The following is an 18,204-nucleotide window of genomic DNA, read 5'->3' on the forward strand; positions in this document are numbered from 1 at the left end:
TACCTTTACTTCCTTTTCAGAAAATATTTTCCAAAAATATATTTGTTGAATTATGCGAAGTATGTTCCAGAAAACTTCCAGAAAAGATAATCCAAAGATATTTTGAAAAAGGATAAAACATTTGTTTTGAAAATATATGGGTACAGAATGAATTTTAATAGACTTTTTTGAAAATTGATGGGTGCAGGAAGAAATTTAGTAGGGTGCAGAAAGAAATGCCCAAAAACTAATTCGCTCATTTGAAGCACTCCCGTGGATAATATCAACACTAATGAATATATTATATTAATATAGTAAATTTTCAAGTATTAACTTAAATATGGTATTGATGAAAAAATAAATAAAAATATAGGGATATATTTAAAATAATTTTACATAAAATTCTATTTTTTTAAGTATGCTAACTAGGTTAGTGTACATGGTATAACCTATCAGTTTTTCATCTATTGTTGTTGAAGATCTCACGTCAACTAGAGATTAAAATATTTCATAATACATAGGTGGGTGCAAATTTCACCTCATAAGCCGATAAGTTAGGATTAAATCAACTTCTTAGTATCTATCAATTATTCTTACTAACAATTATCTAAAAGGTGTTGTTTAAATTTTTTAGAACTGAAAAATGTATAATTTTTGTAGGTTACTAATTCTACAAGGAGAGGAGACCAAATTATATATGGAGGAAGAAAGTAGATAAAAAAAGAAATAAAATATATATAAAATTGAATGTTTAATATTATATATATATATATCATATTGTTCTTGATGTTTTTTAAAATAATTAGCACATATATACGAAATTTTTTAGAATTTTAATTTTAGATTTATAAACAAAACTTTTGTAATTGAATCTTAAATCTGTTGTAAATTATAGCAATTTTATTAACTCAAAATCTCAATTAAAAATTTGCTAAAGATTATTTTAAATAAAAATAATAATTTGCTTGAATAATTAAAAAAATCTGAAGACACACCAATGTATTAAACCTAAAAAAATGTGTTTCGTAATAACTTATTCCATTTATTTATCAGTTAGACTATGGGATTAAAACTTAAAAAATTAAAATTAAAAACATAAAATAGGAGAAATAGGAGACCAATTCATAGTACTTTCTTTAAATATATTTTGCCAATGCATATAAAAAAAGCGCATTTATATTTTTTCTGCAATGAAAAAAAATTAGGACGACAAAAAAACGTGCAAAATGTAGAAGTATACAGATAAAAAGTAAATTAAAGTTAGGAAAATTAAAATTATGGTGCGAATACAAGAATATTTTATAAATAGAAATTCACATATATTCATTCATAGCAAAGATTTTTTTTAAATTAAAGTATTTTCCACTCATGTACGGTGTTTTTTATGGATCCAAATAAAACAGTTTAAAAAATGGGAGGAAAAAAGCTGTAGGAGGACCGTTGGAGATAGAAGATTCAAAAGTGAGGTTTGGAATTAGGTTTGGGAAGTCGTTTGTCTCTAATTTCTTGAGTGGTGACGATTCCGATTCCAACATTTTCTCCTCTCTTCAATCCACGCAGTAACACGGGCGGAAGCTGAGAAAGGGAGTTATGGAAATGGAAGGTGGTGGCGCCGTCTTCGTCAAATCTAATTCCGACGCCGTTGGAGGTACCCATTCTTCTGCCTTAGGGTTTTTTCATTTAGTACTCTTTTAATGATTTCGCTCATCTTTCACCGCCATATTTTGCCTTCGATTAGGGTTTCTTCGCTCCAATTGAGTTATAATGTCCGGGATAGCTAATATGTTACGATCTAATTTGTGGTTATATAGCGCTTAGGTTTTTCCATCCGCTAGATTTGTTGAAGTTCAAAAGTTCAAACGAAATTCTACATGCAAATATGCGAATTTTTAAACTGAAATCTCACTTCACGAGCTGCAGGTGTAAAAGCAAAGAGGGTGAAAGTGGGGAAGGGAGATTCTGTTCATGTGGGTGTGGGGGTAGGAATTGGAGTTTCGCAAAACAAAATTCTTGCTGATGTAACCAACTTGCTCCAACGACCAAAGCAACCCGTCTCTACTGAACAGCTTCTCAAGGTATATTATATACACTACACATACATATATACATCTCGTGTTTCGTTTTTGTTTATTTCTCTCATTAGCTTCACAATTTGCTGATGTATGTTTTGAATTTGTTTCCCAGGAAAAGGAAATGTTAATGAAGCTTCTTGCTAATAGAGAGTAAGTTATACTTTCTCTCTGGATTTGGTCTACTTTTCTGTGTTTTGTCTCTGGTCTGTGTGATTTTGGTGGCGATAGTTTTCATTTACTGGGGTTATCTCAACTTGTGTGGACAGTGCGATTATAGAATCTTGTAAAGCTGAGCTACAGAAGTGTCAAATCAATTTTCAGAAAGTAAGGAAGCAAAATGCGGAATTTGCCCTCACAAATAGTCAAATGCTGGCGGTATGGACCAATGTTTTTAACATTCAAGTTTTTTGCTCTTGTTGAAATTCTAATCTACAATTGCTGTTGTGTGTTTGACGATGCAATGCAGGAGCATAATTCAAGTAGACAGAAGGTGCGTCTTGAAATGAAAACTGTTGGTGCTTGTGTCACTTATATTGCTTTCAATTTTCTTATGATGAGTTGAGTGATATTGAATTTGTTGCCATTCAGCTAAGGGAACTTCAGCTTGAACTAGGAATCAAAAATGGGATACTTAGTGCTATGAAATTAGAATTGACGGTCAGTTTAATGCATCTCTAACCTGATAAATTGCAAATGAGCAAGTGATAAAGACTTATTTTTTGTTTTTGACTTTGCAATTTTCTTTCTCTAGGAAAAAAAAGAGCAGACAAGTAAATTGAAGCCTGAAACTAATGTTAATGAGGTACTGTATGAATTTTCAGTTTTTTGTTTCTTCTGCTAGTGGGTCTTCCCTTCTTGGTGGCACCGCAACAGTTCACCTTTTTTCTTAACAACTATTAGGTGAGAGCATGCCAGAATAAGCAGTCGGATCAGTCATTCCAAGAAGATAACAAGCGGAGTGCAAAAAGGAGGAAAGTGTCCCAATCTCGATGTACGTTAGTGGACCACTTTGTGTGTGTGTGTGTGTGCACATGTAATTTCAATGTAAATAATCTCTAAAGAGGTCTTTCTCTCATGCAGCCTCTGCACCTGCCGTAATTAAACAATTCAAATCCATGGAAAAGCTTGCAAACCAAAGGTATAAGTTTGAGTTTGTTTTACTATGTTGCACTAATTTCTGAACTCCAAAATTTGAGTTTGCACTACTTGCAAGTTACTACATAGGAACAAGGTAGCTCATATAACTCCCTTGAATATGCAATACAGGTATAGTTTGAGAAGGCAATCTGCAAGCTTGAAAGATGAAAAACCAGAACCAACGGAAGATTTCATGGAGGAAGTCGAAATAAAAGATGATATTTCAAATCTACAAGAAAATTTGGCCAATGAAAGTGGGACCATATCATTGGTGTCCAAGGTTCATGACGAAGCCAGAGAAACTACAGAATGTAACTGTACATAACTTGTCCATTTTCTTAATTTCTTGCAATCTTGCCATATCGAGCCTTATGCATAGTCTTTGCATGCCAGCTTCAAGACTTACTAACAGTGAACAAGTTCATCCCAAAAGGAACATTGAAAAGAAGAGGTAAGCTTATACTCCCACTTTCTGATTGGATTTTATTAATAGCTGGGTATTTTTGAGTAATTTAGATGATAAAAAAACCTGCTTACCTATGTTTGAGAGTTATCTCAGGAATAGTATGAGAAGACTTACTAACAGGTTCAAGCCAGAGAATCCAGAGCCTACAGAGGACTCAAAACCTACTAACACTGAAAAATTTCATCCCGAAAGGAACATTGAAAAGAAGAGGTAAGCTTATACTCCCACTTTCTGATTGGATTTTATTAATAGCTGGGTATTTGTGACTAATTTAGATAATAAAAAAACCTGCTTACCTATCTTTGAGAGTTATCTACAGGAATAGTATGAGAAGACAAACTAACAGGTTCAAGCCAGAGAATCCAGAGCCAACAGAGGACTCATTTGAGTTAAATGATTCAAAAGTTAATGTCTCCCAATTATCTGATAATATGTCAGAAAAATGTTGTCCTACATCAACTATAACTTCTGCTGGACAAGAAAACAATTCCGGTTCATTGGTGTCTCAGGAAACTCGCAGATCATCGGTTGGGCGGCCATTGCGTCGGACAGTTGAGAAGGTTGTATCCTACAAGGAAGTTCCCCTCAATGTGAAGATGCGAAGAGATAAATCAGGCAATTTCGTTATCAACAACTCTGTATGAGCATGAAGTGGAAACTGGTAATGCTCGATATCCAGTTACATAGTACAGCGGGGGTAGGTTATTGAATAGTAGCTTCTTGTTTAGGGCCATGCATCATTGAAAACGGATGTACGTTATTATGATAATCGCAATGGTAATATTTGATTCATTTGTTGATTTTCCTGCTTTATTATTCCTTCCCTTAATACTGTAAAAAGTGGTCCATTTCAAAATAGTTGCGGAGTAGCTTTCTGTTTTCAAATTGAAAAAAGGGTTCACGGCCAAAAAATCAAAGGAAGGAGTATCATGTGTGTAGAGAATCACTGTATTTTGCAAATATAATTTTACCTGAACTCCATTTTGTCGATAATCAAGTTTACAGACTATTTATATTAAGATAAATTTATCAAAAAAGTGATTTTGATAAAATGTTATTCAGTTTCGTAGATAAAAAGTACATTTGTCAAAAGCATGACTTGGAGGTTACGGTACAGTGATGACCAAAAACAACATTCATGCATATGTTCCTAATTGTGTGCCAAATGCATTCCTGAATGTACTTATTTATATTCCAGGTGATGTTTAACAAACATTTCTCATTATGTATTGGTATGACACATCTTGTACCAATATTATTAATATATATTCTCTTTTGTTGCTGAGAAGAAAAATATTGTCCAAAGCACATATATATAAAGTTATGAAAATATTTTAGTCAATGCATATCTTATTTCTTCTTAGGTGTGAAGCTTTAATTATATAATTACATAAAATAACTCTAATATTAAAATTATCAAATAGATTAGCATACATTATGAATATTGGAGCGTGGAACGTGAGCTTGCATGCTGAGAAATGCCTTCAATTGGATAGAAAATAAAAGTTTAACCTGTATCCTTTATTTTATTTTCCGAAACTTACAAAATTAATGAATACGAAAAAAAGGAGTTCTTAGATAATGAATGTAGGGCTGATGAATTCAGGACAGTTAAGGGTCTCTTTGTTTGTCATCTAAATTAAAATCCTCTCACCTTGTTCTGTTTTAATTTGAAATTTATTGTTGAGATTAATTCAAGTTCTTATGACACTAATTTTACCTAGCTTTAGAACAAGTCCATAAATTGCTTTTATACCTCTATGGATTAAATTTGGGGCAATTTTTCTCTGCATCATATCTTTTCCAACATGCACCCAATCTACTATTGAAAATGACAAAAATATTTTTTCTAAATGAAAAAAATAACATTACACAAAAGGACGGTGTAAATAAAAATTACTTCCAGAACCTATTATCTGAAAATATTTTAGATTTCAATTTTTGAAATACATTTTTTAATTCTGGAAATTTTTATCTAGAATGCATTTTTAGTTTTGTGTTCTAGATTTTTTTTTTGTCCAGAATGTATTTTTTTATTTTATTTACTATTTCAGATTCAAATATCCAGAATAAGAATAATTTTAGAATTTTGAAAAAATAATAGGGTGCAGGATTGATATGGTGCAAGAAGTAATTGCCTAAATTTGATTTCCAAACAAAAGTTTCATTTGGGCCTTTTGCAGCTCTCTATTTTCTTCTTACACCTATATTATTAACCAAATAAAATCTTTACGTAATGTCATGGATATCATCAACCCTAAGCAGGCAGCTTCTTCATGCACCTGAATGACTTCTTCAGTCACCCTCTATAAATTTAAAATTTCGAAATCACCCTTCAATAAAAAGTTAAAAATAAAAGTCACAATGTTTTACGGTTGGTTGATCAGTGAAGATGTGTTGGTTAAAGGTGGTGGTGGTGTCAATATTAGCTGTGGTGATGGTGTTAATGGCGGTTCGTGGTGGTAGTGTTGTTTTCAGGTGAGTTTTCGGTGTCCTTAGTTGCATTCTTGGACTCTTTGTGTTTCATAATGGGTAATCTGACAAATCAACAGACTAGGTAATATGTAAGTTTTAAAATTAATTAATCATATTCTGGATTATGTAACACGAAACTAACTCCCAGATCCGGAATAACATTTTGGCTTAGTCCATCTGTAATATGGATTTGATAACCTAGAAAGTTAATCCAGATTTGGAATTGAGTTTCATATACACAATTCGGAACATAGCTACTAAATTTTAAAATTTTGGATTAGGCAATTAAAAAATATACCAGATCCAGAAATGAAGCGAAATTGATGATGAAATGTTTCCATAATTCGTAATCTGGAAGGTAATTTTTTAGTTATAAAATGACTTATGGATTACTCAATTTGGAAGGTATTTTTTAGTTATAATATGACTTAATGATGACTATTTTACAACAAGTGTAAGAAGTAATAAATTTGTCCCTAAGAACGGATATCGAACCCATAAGGAACGGTTGAATTTTCAAGTACAATATTCACTAAATAAAAAACAATATGTAAAAGTTTGTTGGAAAAGTTGTTGAGTATGATGAATTTCCAAGAATTTAAATAAAACAAAGTAAAAGATTTGTGTGATTCAATTGGGAAAATTAGGATTGGAGTTCATCCTTCTCACTCGTATGTATTCTTAAAAAAGATAATAATATTCAGTATTGATTGATATCGATGCATATATAAAAATTATTCATATCGATTTCTCGTATACAAAACTATTAAAAGAGTCTCCTAAATATCGATATCTTGCATATTTATAAAAACTCCTTATCATTATGAATAAATGTTATAAAGCAATTAACATTTCAAATGTATTCTTAGCATTCAAATATGTTAAGCATTATCATTTAGCTCAGATTCTTAAAAGTACTTTTCAGTCAAATCTAAGGATCAAAATCATGAATAATTCAAACTTTGAGAATAAAATGATAATACCAATCATCAATCAAGAACTGAAATATTATAGATAGATATCACCTCAATACATAAGACTTTGAACAAATTACTCTCAATCTTGAAAGGAATAATTAGCCACTCACGTTGACCATTAAAGGCATGGAAAGCAAGAAACGAAGATTCAGGATGTTTCTCTTTGACGGCTGTCTCTTCTAGGGTTTTCTATCTCCTTCTATTCTCCCAATGATGGCTAGGGTTATGTCTCATGCCTTCTATTTAACCTAGTTGGACTTAGGTTAAGTGACATCTCGCATAAGCAAGTTATTACTTGCTTGGGCGAGTTTGACGAGAAAAAGGCTCAACTTCACTGGAGTGAACTCGCTTGGGCCAGTTCCTCTTGAACGATCTTGCTTGGGCAAGTGATAAATGTCGAATTTCAGTAATATTTCATATTAAAATATAGGCACTTATGGTTATTAATTGATAAAATAAACATAAAGTAACTCCTAATTTATGAATTTAACCTTTTTACATATTTTGTGATTTTAATTTAAATAAGAACAATTTATTTCTAAAATTGTGTTAATTTAATGATTTCTAGGAAAGAATGAAGATGATTGGGCAAAAGGAGAATATAAAAAGTTAAAAAGGGAAAGTTGGAACACACCAACATTCACCAAAGCTCGCCCAAACTCGCCTAAGCCATACGCCTCTAGAGGATCGAGCTCAATCATGCCCAAGTGAGATTACTCCACTGGAGTTGTGCCTTTTTTTCATGCTTCTCGCTCAGGCGAGCCCAATAACGCCCAAGTGAGAAGTCACTTAACCCAAGCCAATTAGGTTAAATAGGAGGCTTGAGACACAACCCTAGACATGCAAGATTGAGAGAAAAACACTATTGAGTAAATTGTAATCCAGTTGGGAGAATATGAGGTGTTAGAAACCCTAGAGGAGGCAGTCGTCAAGGAAAAACATTCAGAATCTTCTTTTCTTACTCTCCCTATTTGTAATAGCCAACATGTGTGACTAATTCTACCTTTTGGGATTGAGAGTAATCTATTCAAATTCTTATGTACTGAGGTGATATATAAATATAATATTTTGTTCTTGATTGATGATTGGTATTATCATTTTGTTAGTAATGCTTGTTCGCCTTGATCTCAAAATTTAGATTTGACTGGAAAGTACTTCTAAGTTTCTTACCCAAATGATAATGCTTAACATATTTGAATGCTATGAATAGATTTGAAATGTTAATTGTTATCAACGTCTGATCTTACTGATAAGAAGTTTTTATAAATATGCGAGGAATCGATATTTAGGAAGCATGTTAATAATTTTATATGCGAGGAATCGATATAAATGATTTTTATATGGGCATCAATATCAATCAAAGGACACAGTATTGTCATGCTAATCAAAATACATAAAAGTAAGAAAGATGAACTCCAATCCTATTTTTCCAATTGAAGCAACAAACTTTTTGACTTATTTTCTTATTAATCATTGTCATCATAACAAATTCCAACAAACTTTATTATTTTGTTTTCTATTTAGTGAATCTTTTACTTGATTATTCAATTGTTCATTGTGGGTTCGATATTCGTCCTTATGGACAAATTATTACTTCTAACAACACGGTGCACTTGTCGTAGAAAAGTCATCAACGAGTGGAGGGAGCTGTGCCGGAATGCAAAAGTTGTGGAGGAAAGGTGTTGCGGGGTGATAGAAGAGAGGAAAGAGAGCGAGTAAAGGGTAAAGTAAAGGTAAAATGTTTAGATTTTTTTTAAAATTATTTACTAGAGGACCTAATAGTAAATTCATATTTAGTATGCGGTGTCAGAAGAAGTCATCGGGGTGCAAGAAGAAGCAGCCCCCTAAGCAACCCTCTTTGCCAACCATTTCTACCAAGCCTTGTTTCCAATACCATCATAATGGGCATGTCAAATATTGACTTTCACTACAAAGTCACACCAATCATTATATTTTAAAATGATAACAACAACTACCGTATAGAGAATATTGTGTTACTAAACACAAATTATGGTTAACTTTATTTTATGAGTATATAATGTTTGTTTTTAAGAATTGAATTCGTATTTTGTGATATATTACTAGTTATGGAATTATATATTCGAATTAGAAAAATGATAACAAGAATCACACAGTGGTAGATTGAAACAATACAAACTTATGAGAAAATACCCACTCGTAGCCTAGTGGGTGGATAAAGTACATGAAATAGTTCATTTTAGGAATTGGCGACATATCCATTCAATGACTTTGGCACCGGATGTTCCCAAAATGGATAATGTACTTTTGAGTCGGGTAAATTCAAAATATAGATGCTTGTTGGCATTCCAACCTTTCTTTTCCTTTCAGGGCCTATGAGAAAAAAAAATCAATACTTCTTGGTTGTGAATATCTTAATAGGACAAACCGCCCCGTGGATCTCTTTGCTTCGGAACAAAACAATTTGAATTAGGCTCGATCAATTGGAATGAGTATTATCGATATAGGGGATCTTTCAATTGAAAAGATCCATCAACCTGAGACGAAGAGAAAGAAAGGTTTATCTTTTTTTTTTGAGTAATTTAATGAAACCAATGATTCGTTATTGGAGCAGATAACAACAACTATCTCATCTGGGAAAAGCCATCTTTTTCTCAACAATGTCTTTGTCATTTGATCCAATAGCGGTTTGTTAGATAGGAACATATTTCACAAATATTGATATCTCAGATAGAGTATTAGAAGGGAAAAATCTTTTAGATGATGAACTATTGATTCTAAACCATCTCTGGAAATGAATCAACAATTCAAAATGTTTTTCTTGCGTATTCTTGATAAACCAGTGTTTATATATAGATGTATGAAGATTTGTTTGGGAAGTAAGAAGTTCCTTTGATATCTCTTCATTTATAAAGAATTGTCGATGTGAAAACACAAAGACAAAAGGCTAATCTTTGAATAGGAAAATGAGTGGATCCGCAGGGTCCCAAATGAATTGGCTTATTCGAAAAAAACCATGTTCTTTGGAAGATCTATCTCATGTCTGGTACTGCATGGTTCTACCCTGCAAGAACTCTGAATCATTCTCTTGAAGTTCATTATCTTCATCAGAAATGATCCGCTTGTGCCGAAATGACCTGACCCCAATAGGGAAATCCCAATGAATTGTGCCTTTCAATACAATCAAATAGAAAGCCCCAAGGGCGTCATATTCTAGGAGCCCAAACGATGTGATTGAAAAAATCTTCCTCTATCTGTTGCGGGTCGACTCCTCCTCCTTCTTCAAACTTCGATTCATATTTTTCATAGAGAAATCTCTTATCAACGATAGAATGAGATCCATTTTGAATCATATTTAAGGGATTCCTTGGTTCGGATCGAAGAAGCAATGTCACTCGATCCTTATCAAACTGCCTGCAATCTTTTTTTGTACGTGAGGATCCCACCAGAGCGCCTTTTACTTCTATAGTCCATGAACTAGATCATAATTATTCTCAACGAGTCCATAAGATGTGATCCCATTTTTTTCATCAAGTTCAGGTATAAACCAAAGGTCTTGAGTGACCGATCCGGTAGAACAACTCAAAAGGTAAAGAAGTATCATTAATTTCTTCATACTCGTTCCAAGTTTGAAGTACCATTTGTACAAATAAAAATCCCCCCCATCACATGATTTCTTCTTAATATAGATAAAGATAGGATCTATGGAGCAATTACTTAGAAGTACATTTTGTGAAACAACCCTTCCTATCTGATAGAAAAGGATCCCATGATCCTGAACCGATCTTACCTGAGATCGGAAATCTCGAGTTTGTCTATGAAGAGTATAGCTAATTATGTTAGTGTCTATGATGGATTTTTTTTTTTATAATACTAATCGATAGGGCCTCATTGTTAAGTGCTACAAGATCTTGTACATTTGAACCCATCGTTATTCACCCAAATCCATTAGTATGGGACATTTTATTTTCCAAGTGAATACCCCTATGAGACATCATATCCATAGTTAGCATATTCATCATAGTTAGAAGCTCCAACTTCATATCAAGGTCACAGTCGATATCGTCACTATCATCAATAAGAAAACCCTTAGGCTTGTTATCTAGAAACTTTTTCAGAAATACTGTTTTTAAAAGGAACATAGGAGTTTGTTGTTAGGTATTTGACCAAATAGGATCGTCCAGTTCCTATAGAACCTATCACTAAAATACCCCTACTAGGGGGAGGTAAGGATAAGCAAAGCGAAAAGGGTTTTCCATTAAGGCACAACCCTAGTGTGCACGATTGAGAGAAAAACACCATTGAGTGAATTGTTATCCAATTGAGAGTAATTTGTTCAAACTCTTATGTATTGAGGTGATCTCTGAATATAATATTTTTTTTATTGATTATTGGTATTATTGTTTTGCTTCTAATTCTTGATCTAAAATCTTAAATTTGTCTAGAAAGTATTTTTAGGGTTCTGACCTAATCAATAATGCTTAACATATTTGAGTGCTAGGAATAGACTTGAAATGTTAATTGTTATCAACGTCTGATCTTAATAATAAGTTTTTTTTTATAAATATGCGAGAAATCGATATTTAGGAAGCATCTTAATAATTTTATATGCAAGGAATCGATATAAATGATTTTTATATGAGCATCAATATAAATCAAAGGACATAACACTATCAGGCTAATCTAAATACAAAAAGAGTGAGAGAGATAAAACTCAATCCCTATTTTTTCAATTGAAGCAACAACTTTTTACCTTGTTTTCTTGTTAATCATTGCCATCACAACAAATTCCAACAAACTTTTATTATTCTGTTTTATATTTAGTGAATATTTCAACTATTCCTTGTGGGTTCGATATTCGTCCTTAGAGACACATTATTACTTCTAACAACGCAGTGCACTTGCCATAAAAAGTCATCAACTAACTATAACGAAACATTTTCGCATGTTTCTAAGAAAGATTCCTTCAGAATTATCATAACATTAGTAGCTCATTATGATATTGAGTTGCATCAGATGAATGTTAAAATTTCCTTTTTGAACAAAAAATTTAGAAGATGATGTTTATATGGACCAACCAATAGAATTCATTGAAGAAGGAAAAAAACACATGATGTGTAAACTTAAGAAATCAATATATGGACTTAAAAAAACTTCCAGACAATGGTATCTTAAGTTCAATGATATTATTATCTCATTTGGATTTAAGGAAAATATTATTGACCAATGTATATAAAGGTTAGTGGGAGCAAGTTTATATTTTTTATTTTCTATGATATCTTGCTTGCAACTAATGATCTTGGTCTATTAAGTGAGACTAAGAAGTTTCTCTTTAACAACTTTGGAATCAAAGATATGGGTGAGACATACTATGTGATATGAATAGAAATATTTCGTATAGAAAAATTTATGTCTTGTCTCATAAAACATATATTAATAAAGTTTTTGAGAGATTTAAAATAGAAAAATGTTCAACATCTCCCATTCCAATATAGAAAGGAGACAATTTAGTCTCATAATATCCAAAGAATGATTTAACACAAAAATAGATGGAGAATATCCCTTATGCATATGTTGTTGGGAGTTTGATGTATGCTCAAACATGTACAAGGCAAAATATTAGTTTTGCAGTTGGTATGCTTAGTAGATACCTGAGAAATCCAAGATTGAATTATTGGAAAGTTGCAAAGAAAGTCTTAAGATACTTAAAAGGGACAAATAATCACATGCTTACTTATAGGAGATTTAATCATCTTGAGATGATTGGATATACAAATTCAAATTTTGTTGGTTTTATGGATACAAGAACGTCTACATTTGGTTATGTGTATCATTTAGCTGGATGAGTGATTTCCTGGAAAAGTATGAAGTAGTCAGTCATTACTGCATCTACTATGAAGGTTGAATTTTTGGCATACTTTGAGGCCACTATTCAGGCTAACTGTTTGCATAATTTTATCTCAGGACTTGGAGTAATTAACAATATTGTCAAGTCGTTGAGAATTTATTATGATAATTTTGTTGTTGTTTTCTTTTCTAAGAACAACAAGTATTCCAAAAGTTCTAAGCATATGAAATTAGAATACTTTGTCGTTAAGGAAGAGGTTCAAAAACATAATGTCAATAGAACATATTAGTACCAATCTTATTGTTGACCCTTTAATAAAAGGGTTAGGGTCATGTTAAGAAACATGCCCAAAATATTTACTGGCCATGTTAAGAATATGGGCATTATGTTGAATGTTGTTATTAATGGTTATTTCCCACTCTGAGCTTACTGATATGCATGTTTCTGAAATCTATGTTTTCCACTTTATATGCACGCATGCAAATTATGATGTGGGAAACCTTGTAGATGAAAATGACATTATGTTTGAACTCATTATGAACGTCTCATTGTAAGGTCATATTAATGAGAAAGAATAATATAGTAGTACAGGAAAGGAAATGTGTTGATTAAATGACATGTAACCACTATGAATCTTATTAATTTTGTATCCTTAGTTTTAATTAATGATAAAACCAAATTATGTAAGACTTTTTAATACACATTATGATTTATGTAATTATTAAATCTTGAAGTATTACAGCTCCACATTAGTCAAGTGGGAGAATGTTAGAAAATTATGTAAATTGAGCCTTGACTTGAATGTGATTTAATAATATAAAAATGCCTATTGGTTAATGTGAGAGGTTATATATATATATATATATATATATATATATATATATATATATATATATTATGATACTTGATGAAAAGTTAATCTAATTGATATTGGGAAACATTAAGAAAATAGGGTTTTGTCTTTGCAAATAAGGGAAAGAATATGCTCACATGGGTACTCTTATGGATCAAGGTAAGTTCCTATCTTTATTATAATTGAATTTATGGAATGTGATAATCATATATTGTAAGATCCTTGATGACTATTTTATGGAAAGTGTACCGTGTCAGAAGTAATAAATTTGTCCCTAAGGACCGATATCGTCTCCACAAGGAACAATTGAATTCTCAAGTATAATATTCATTAAATAGAAAACAATAAGTAAAAGTTTGTTGGATGTTTGTTGTGTATGAGATTGCAAGAATGTAAATAAAACAAAGTAAAGAGTTGTTGATTCAATTGGGAAAATTGGGATTGGGGTTCATCCTTCTCACTCTTTTTTTTATTTTGAAAAGCAATATTCTATCTTTAATTGATATTGATGCCCATATAAAATTCATTTATATCGATCCCCCACATATAAAATTATTAAGATAGTCTCCTAAATATTGACTCCTCGCATATTAAAAACTCCTTATTGTTACGAGCAGATGTTGATAGCAATTAATATTTCAAGTCTATTCCTAGCATTCAAATACGTTAAGCATTATCATTTGGGTCATATGTTTATAAGTACTTTACTGTCAAATCTAAGGATCAAAATCATGATAAAAGAAGCGTTAAGATTAAAATGACAATATCAATCATCAATCAATCAAGAACATAATATTATATTTAAATATCACCTCAATACATAAGAGTTTGAACAGATTACTCTTAATCCCAAATGGTAGAATTAGCCATTCATTTTGACAATTACAAGCATGGAAAGCAAGAAAATAAGATACAAGATGTTTATATCTCCTTCTATTATCTCAATGATTTATTGGGTTATGCCTCACGCCTCATATTTAACCTAGTTGGGCTTGGGCTAAGTTACTTCTCGCCTAGACGAGCTACAACTTGCTTGGACGAGAAAAAACTTAACTTCTATGGATTGATCTTGCTTGGGCAAGTTCCTCTGGAGAGATCTGACTTAGGCGAGTTTGGGCGAGTGTTGAGCGTTTCCAACTTTGCCTTTTCATCTTGTTTATTCTTCTTTAGTCATTTCATCTCCATTTTCCCCTAGAATCCTGCAATTAACACAAATTTGGGAATAAATCGTTTTTATTCCTATTATAATCACAAAATATGTAAAAAAAAAATTCATAAATTAAGAGTTAATTATAGTTATTCTATCAATAAATATCCATAAGTGTCTGTCTTTTAATATGCAATATTATTGAAATATGACAATTATCAATCATGGTGTGTATTATTGTTCATTATTATACACTTTGATTTCACAGGTCTCACCTCTACTAAACCTCTACTTCCACACTTCAAATTCACTTCTCTAATATGACTTATACCTCCATATAACTTTCACAATACTTCCATAAAAATCATTCAAAATTATAAACTTCAAAACAAATAAGAATTCAAAATAAGGTTGGCATCTACATAAAAGTATAACTTAACATCTTATAGTCGTTTTAGTTGTATACTGTAGATATTCAAGAGTCAATTTTAACTTCCATTAATTTAAACAGGCCTAGATAAACCAAATTGAAAAGATAAAACTCTGAAACTATCAAGTTTACTCTACACAAAATTTGAAATTGAAAAAAAAAACTCATAATTACTTCTATTAGTGGCCTTGGTTGGTTATATATTTGTATGTGGCTGAAGTAAATGAAGTTATGTGATTATGCAGATAGTTTTCGCATCACAATCAATTCTGCCACTAAATATCAGTTGCTTTCTCAGAAAAGTTCTCAAGCTATTTTTATATGTTTTTTCCCACCTTATGCCTTCATATTCTCGCATGCATTATGATTATTCATCATTAAAACTTTAGAATCAGAGAAATTGCATGAGGGATACTACAGTGTAAAGAGCCATTTTTTCAGAAAACCCTCATACCAAAATTTAAAAGTTTGTGAAAATATTTATAAAGAGTTGGGTTAATTAGCCAAAACGTAGATAATTAGATTTGAAAGAGTTGGGTTAGTTGCGTGGGCCTTCCATCTATAGCTTCCTCACATGCAAACGGAGACAAAAAGTATCTCCAACATTCTAAAGCTCAAAACCGCGTCACTGCACGAATCAATAACTAATTAACATTAATTAACAAACATAATTTAATTATTATCAAATGTGTGTTCATAGAACTTTGGGTCTTTCCTTTTATATATAAGGAAACTGTTTCGGTTCAATTTGCATTAACATTGGATTTATTTTTCTACATGAAAACGCGGAAGAAAGTTATTTTGGTTCAATAAATACTAAACAATTTCAATTTTGAATTAAAACATCACTATAGTGATATAGTTGAAGAAGAATATTGTACTACATCAATCAATTTACTTTTAAGTCGTTCCATGTGATTATGTACTAGATAATGCAAAAAAAAATATTAAAGAATAAAATGTACTAATTCCATTTTCATGAGCAACGGTTATGTGCCATTCATTTCTCATCAACTAACTATTCCTTCACGGAGGAAAATAACCCACCTAGATTACATCAAATAATTAATTATTCATAAAATAATATCTAAGAATCTTATCCTATCAGGTACAAAGATAAAGATAATCTTTGCCAATTATTGCAATGTTTCATGCACGCTTAGCGCCACCATCACTTTTCTTTACCCTACTTCAACTATACATCATAAGCTTGGTTTCGTTCTTAATTTTCTTAAACACATTTTAAAGATAAAATGATGACGAAGTTTCAAACTCTAAAACAGACAATCTTGAATGCAGTAATTCGATGTTATATCATTAAATTTGAGGTCAGAATATAAACGTCATTTGTGGAAATCAAAAATTTGTTTCGTTAACTCTCAACTGAAAATTTAATATACTAAGTATAGTTTCACATCGCTTAATAATCCATACTAAAGACAGTTTATATAACACATTCATCCCTTAATCTTTTGGAATTTTTTAAAATACAAAACTATGTCAAAACTCTAAAGTGTTAGATTTTTTAGTGAATTTTGTTTTCCCTTTTTTTCCTAAGCACATATATAGTCTCACCCCTCAATACAACTGAAGTGTTGATTGTTGATTATGTTTCGAGAATTTTCATACAATGATGACAGAAATTGTGGCTTTTGAATAAAAATTGTTAACTGGTTCCCATAAAGTTGTCTTGGATATTGATTTTGAAGAGAGCAGAAAATGCTATCCAATGTATTCGTAGACAAACGTCAAAGGTTTATTTGTTTTTTCTTAAAGGAAAGTAAACAAAAATTTGTCTGTATGCGTCTTCATTCTACTACTTTGGTGCATGGATATTAGGAAACCAAGTGTGAAGAGGGAGTATGAGGACCCACACGGTTGCAATGAGATCGATGGCAACATTTTCTTACCAAAACAGTAAGTTAGGTGCTGCATAAGCCGTTATTCTTTTCCTCTCTTTTGATCTAAAAGGATTGAACTTTACTGTGAAAAAGAGCAACAAAATGGACCCACCATTATCTCAGTTGCCCCTTAGGATTTTGGTGAAAACATTTTTCCTCTCAGCTCCCTTCTTTGACTAGCAGATATGTAATGTGGCGGATCATGAAATGTAGATATGTAATCTCTCAAATGCTCTTATTAATCCTTGTCAGTAAAATATCTCTCAAATGCACTTTTCATATCTTACCTTAGGAATGTAATCTCTTAGATGATCCAAATATGATTTTCAGATGGGGGAAAACCAGATTGTGTAATGATATTTGCATAACTTCACTTCCAATCAGCGGGTGAGTAGAGGTTAACCTTAAAATTGGCTAGAGAAATATAGGTTAAAATGAAAAGTTGATGTGTCATTTTCATTAGGCAAGAGGATACGACACTGCATCATAACCATTTGAGTGAGAACAGGAAAATGATGGAGGGAGTGAGGACTGAGGAGGGAAAAAGTAACGACAATACATGCTTTAGTATATGGTATGGGATGGCGTGATAATAACTAATAAAGCCATAGCAAAATCCTCTTTCTAGTCAAAATTAAAAAAAAAAATCAAAGCATATACACACAAAAGGAAAAGGGTATAAGATCTTATACCCCTTTAATCATTCCTCTAACTAGACTTTTTGTTTTTGTTTTAGTCTGACCAAATAGAACACAAGCAAAAAAGCAGTGGTTAACATTAATCTAAGATTGGTAAAGGCTCTCCATTCAGACATCAGCTTCCAAATTTCCCTGGATCATTGAGAAGATAACAGAATGCAGAATGAGGATTTCACAGAGAAAAAGAAAATGCTGAAGAATAAAAACACCCTCTAATTTTCATCAACAATTTTTTGTTTACT

General features: G+C 31.7%; 1 protein-coding gene across 4 annotated transcripts; it reads left to right on the forward strand.

Moving 5' to 3' along the window:
• The first annotated feature begins 1,353 nt into the window (after window positions 1-1,353).
• LOC137828635 (Shugoshin C terminus) lies at window positions 1,354-4,454 on the forward strand. Of its 4 annotated transcripts, none has more exons than XM_068635289.2 (14): window positions 1,354-1,440; window positions 1,540-1,627; window positions 1,900-2,054; window positions 2,164-2,201; window positions 2,318-2,426; window positions 2,518-2,541; window positions 2,640-2,708; window positions 2,803-2,853; window positions 2,952-3,042; window positions 3,132-3,189; window positions 3,318-3,499; window positions 3,582-3,639; window positions 3,748-3,864; window positions 3,974-4,454. In XM_068635289.2, the coding sequence occupies exons 2-14, from the start codon at window positions 1,570-1,572 to the stop codon at window positions 4,296-4,298; spliced, it is 1,335 nt and encodes a 444-aa protein (XP_068491390.2). In that variant the 5' UTR covers window positions 1,354-1,440; window positions 1,540-1,569; the 3' UTR covers window positions 4,299-4,454. The 4 variants fall into 4 exon arrangements, with proteins under 4 accessions (XP_068491390.2, XP_068491392.2, XP_068491389.2 ...); XM_068635288.2 differs by having other exon boundaries at window positions 1,388-1,440; window positions 3,318-3,505; XM_068635291.2 differs by lacking the exon at window positions 2,640-2,708 and having other exon boundaries at window positions 1,376-1,627.
• The last annotated feature ends 13,750 nt before the right edge of the window (window positions 4,455-18,204 follow it).

This window comes from Phaseolus vulgaris, chromosome 7 (assembly GCF_051622355.1).
Source record: "Phaseolus vulgaris cultivar YP4 chromosome 7, ASM5162235v1, whole genome shotgun sequence".
NCBI classification, from domain to species: Eukaryota; Viridiplantae; Streptophyta; class Magnoliopsida; order Fabales; family Fabaceae; genus Phaseolus; species Phaseolus vulgaris.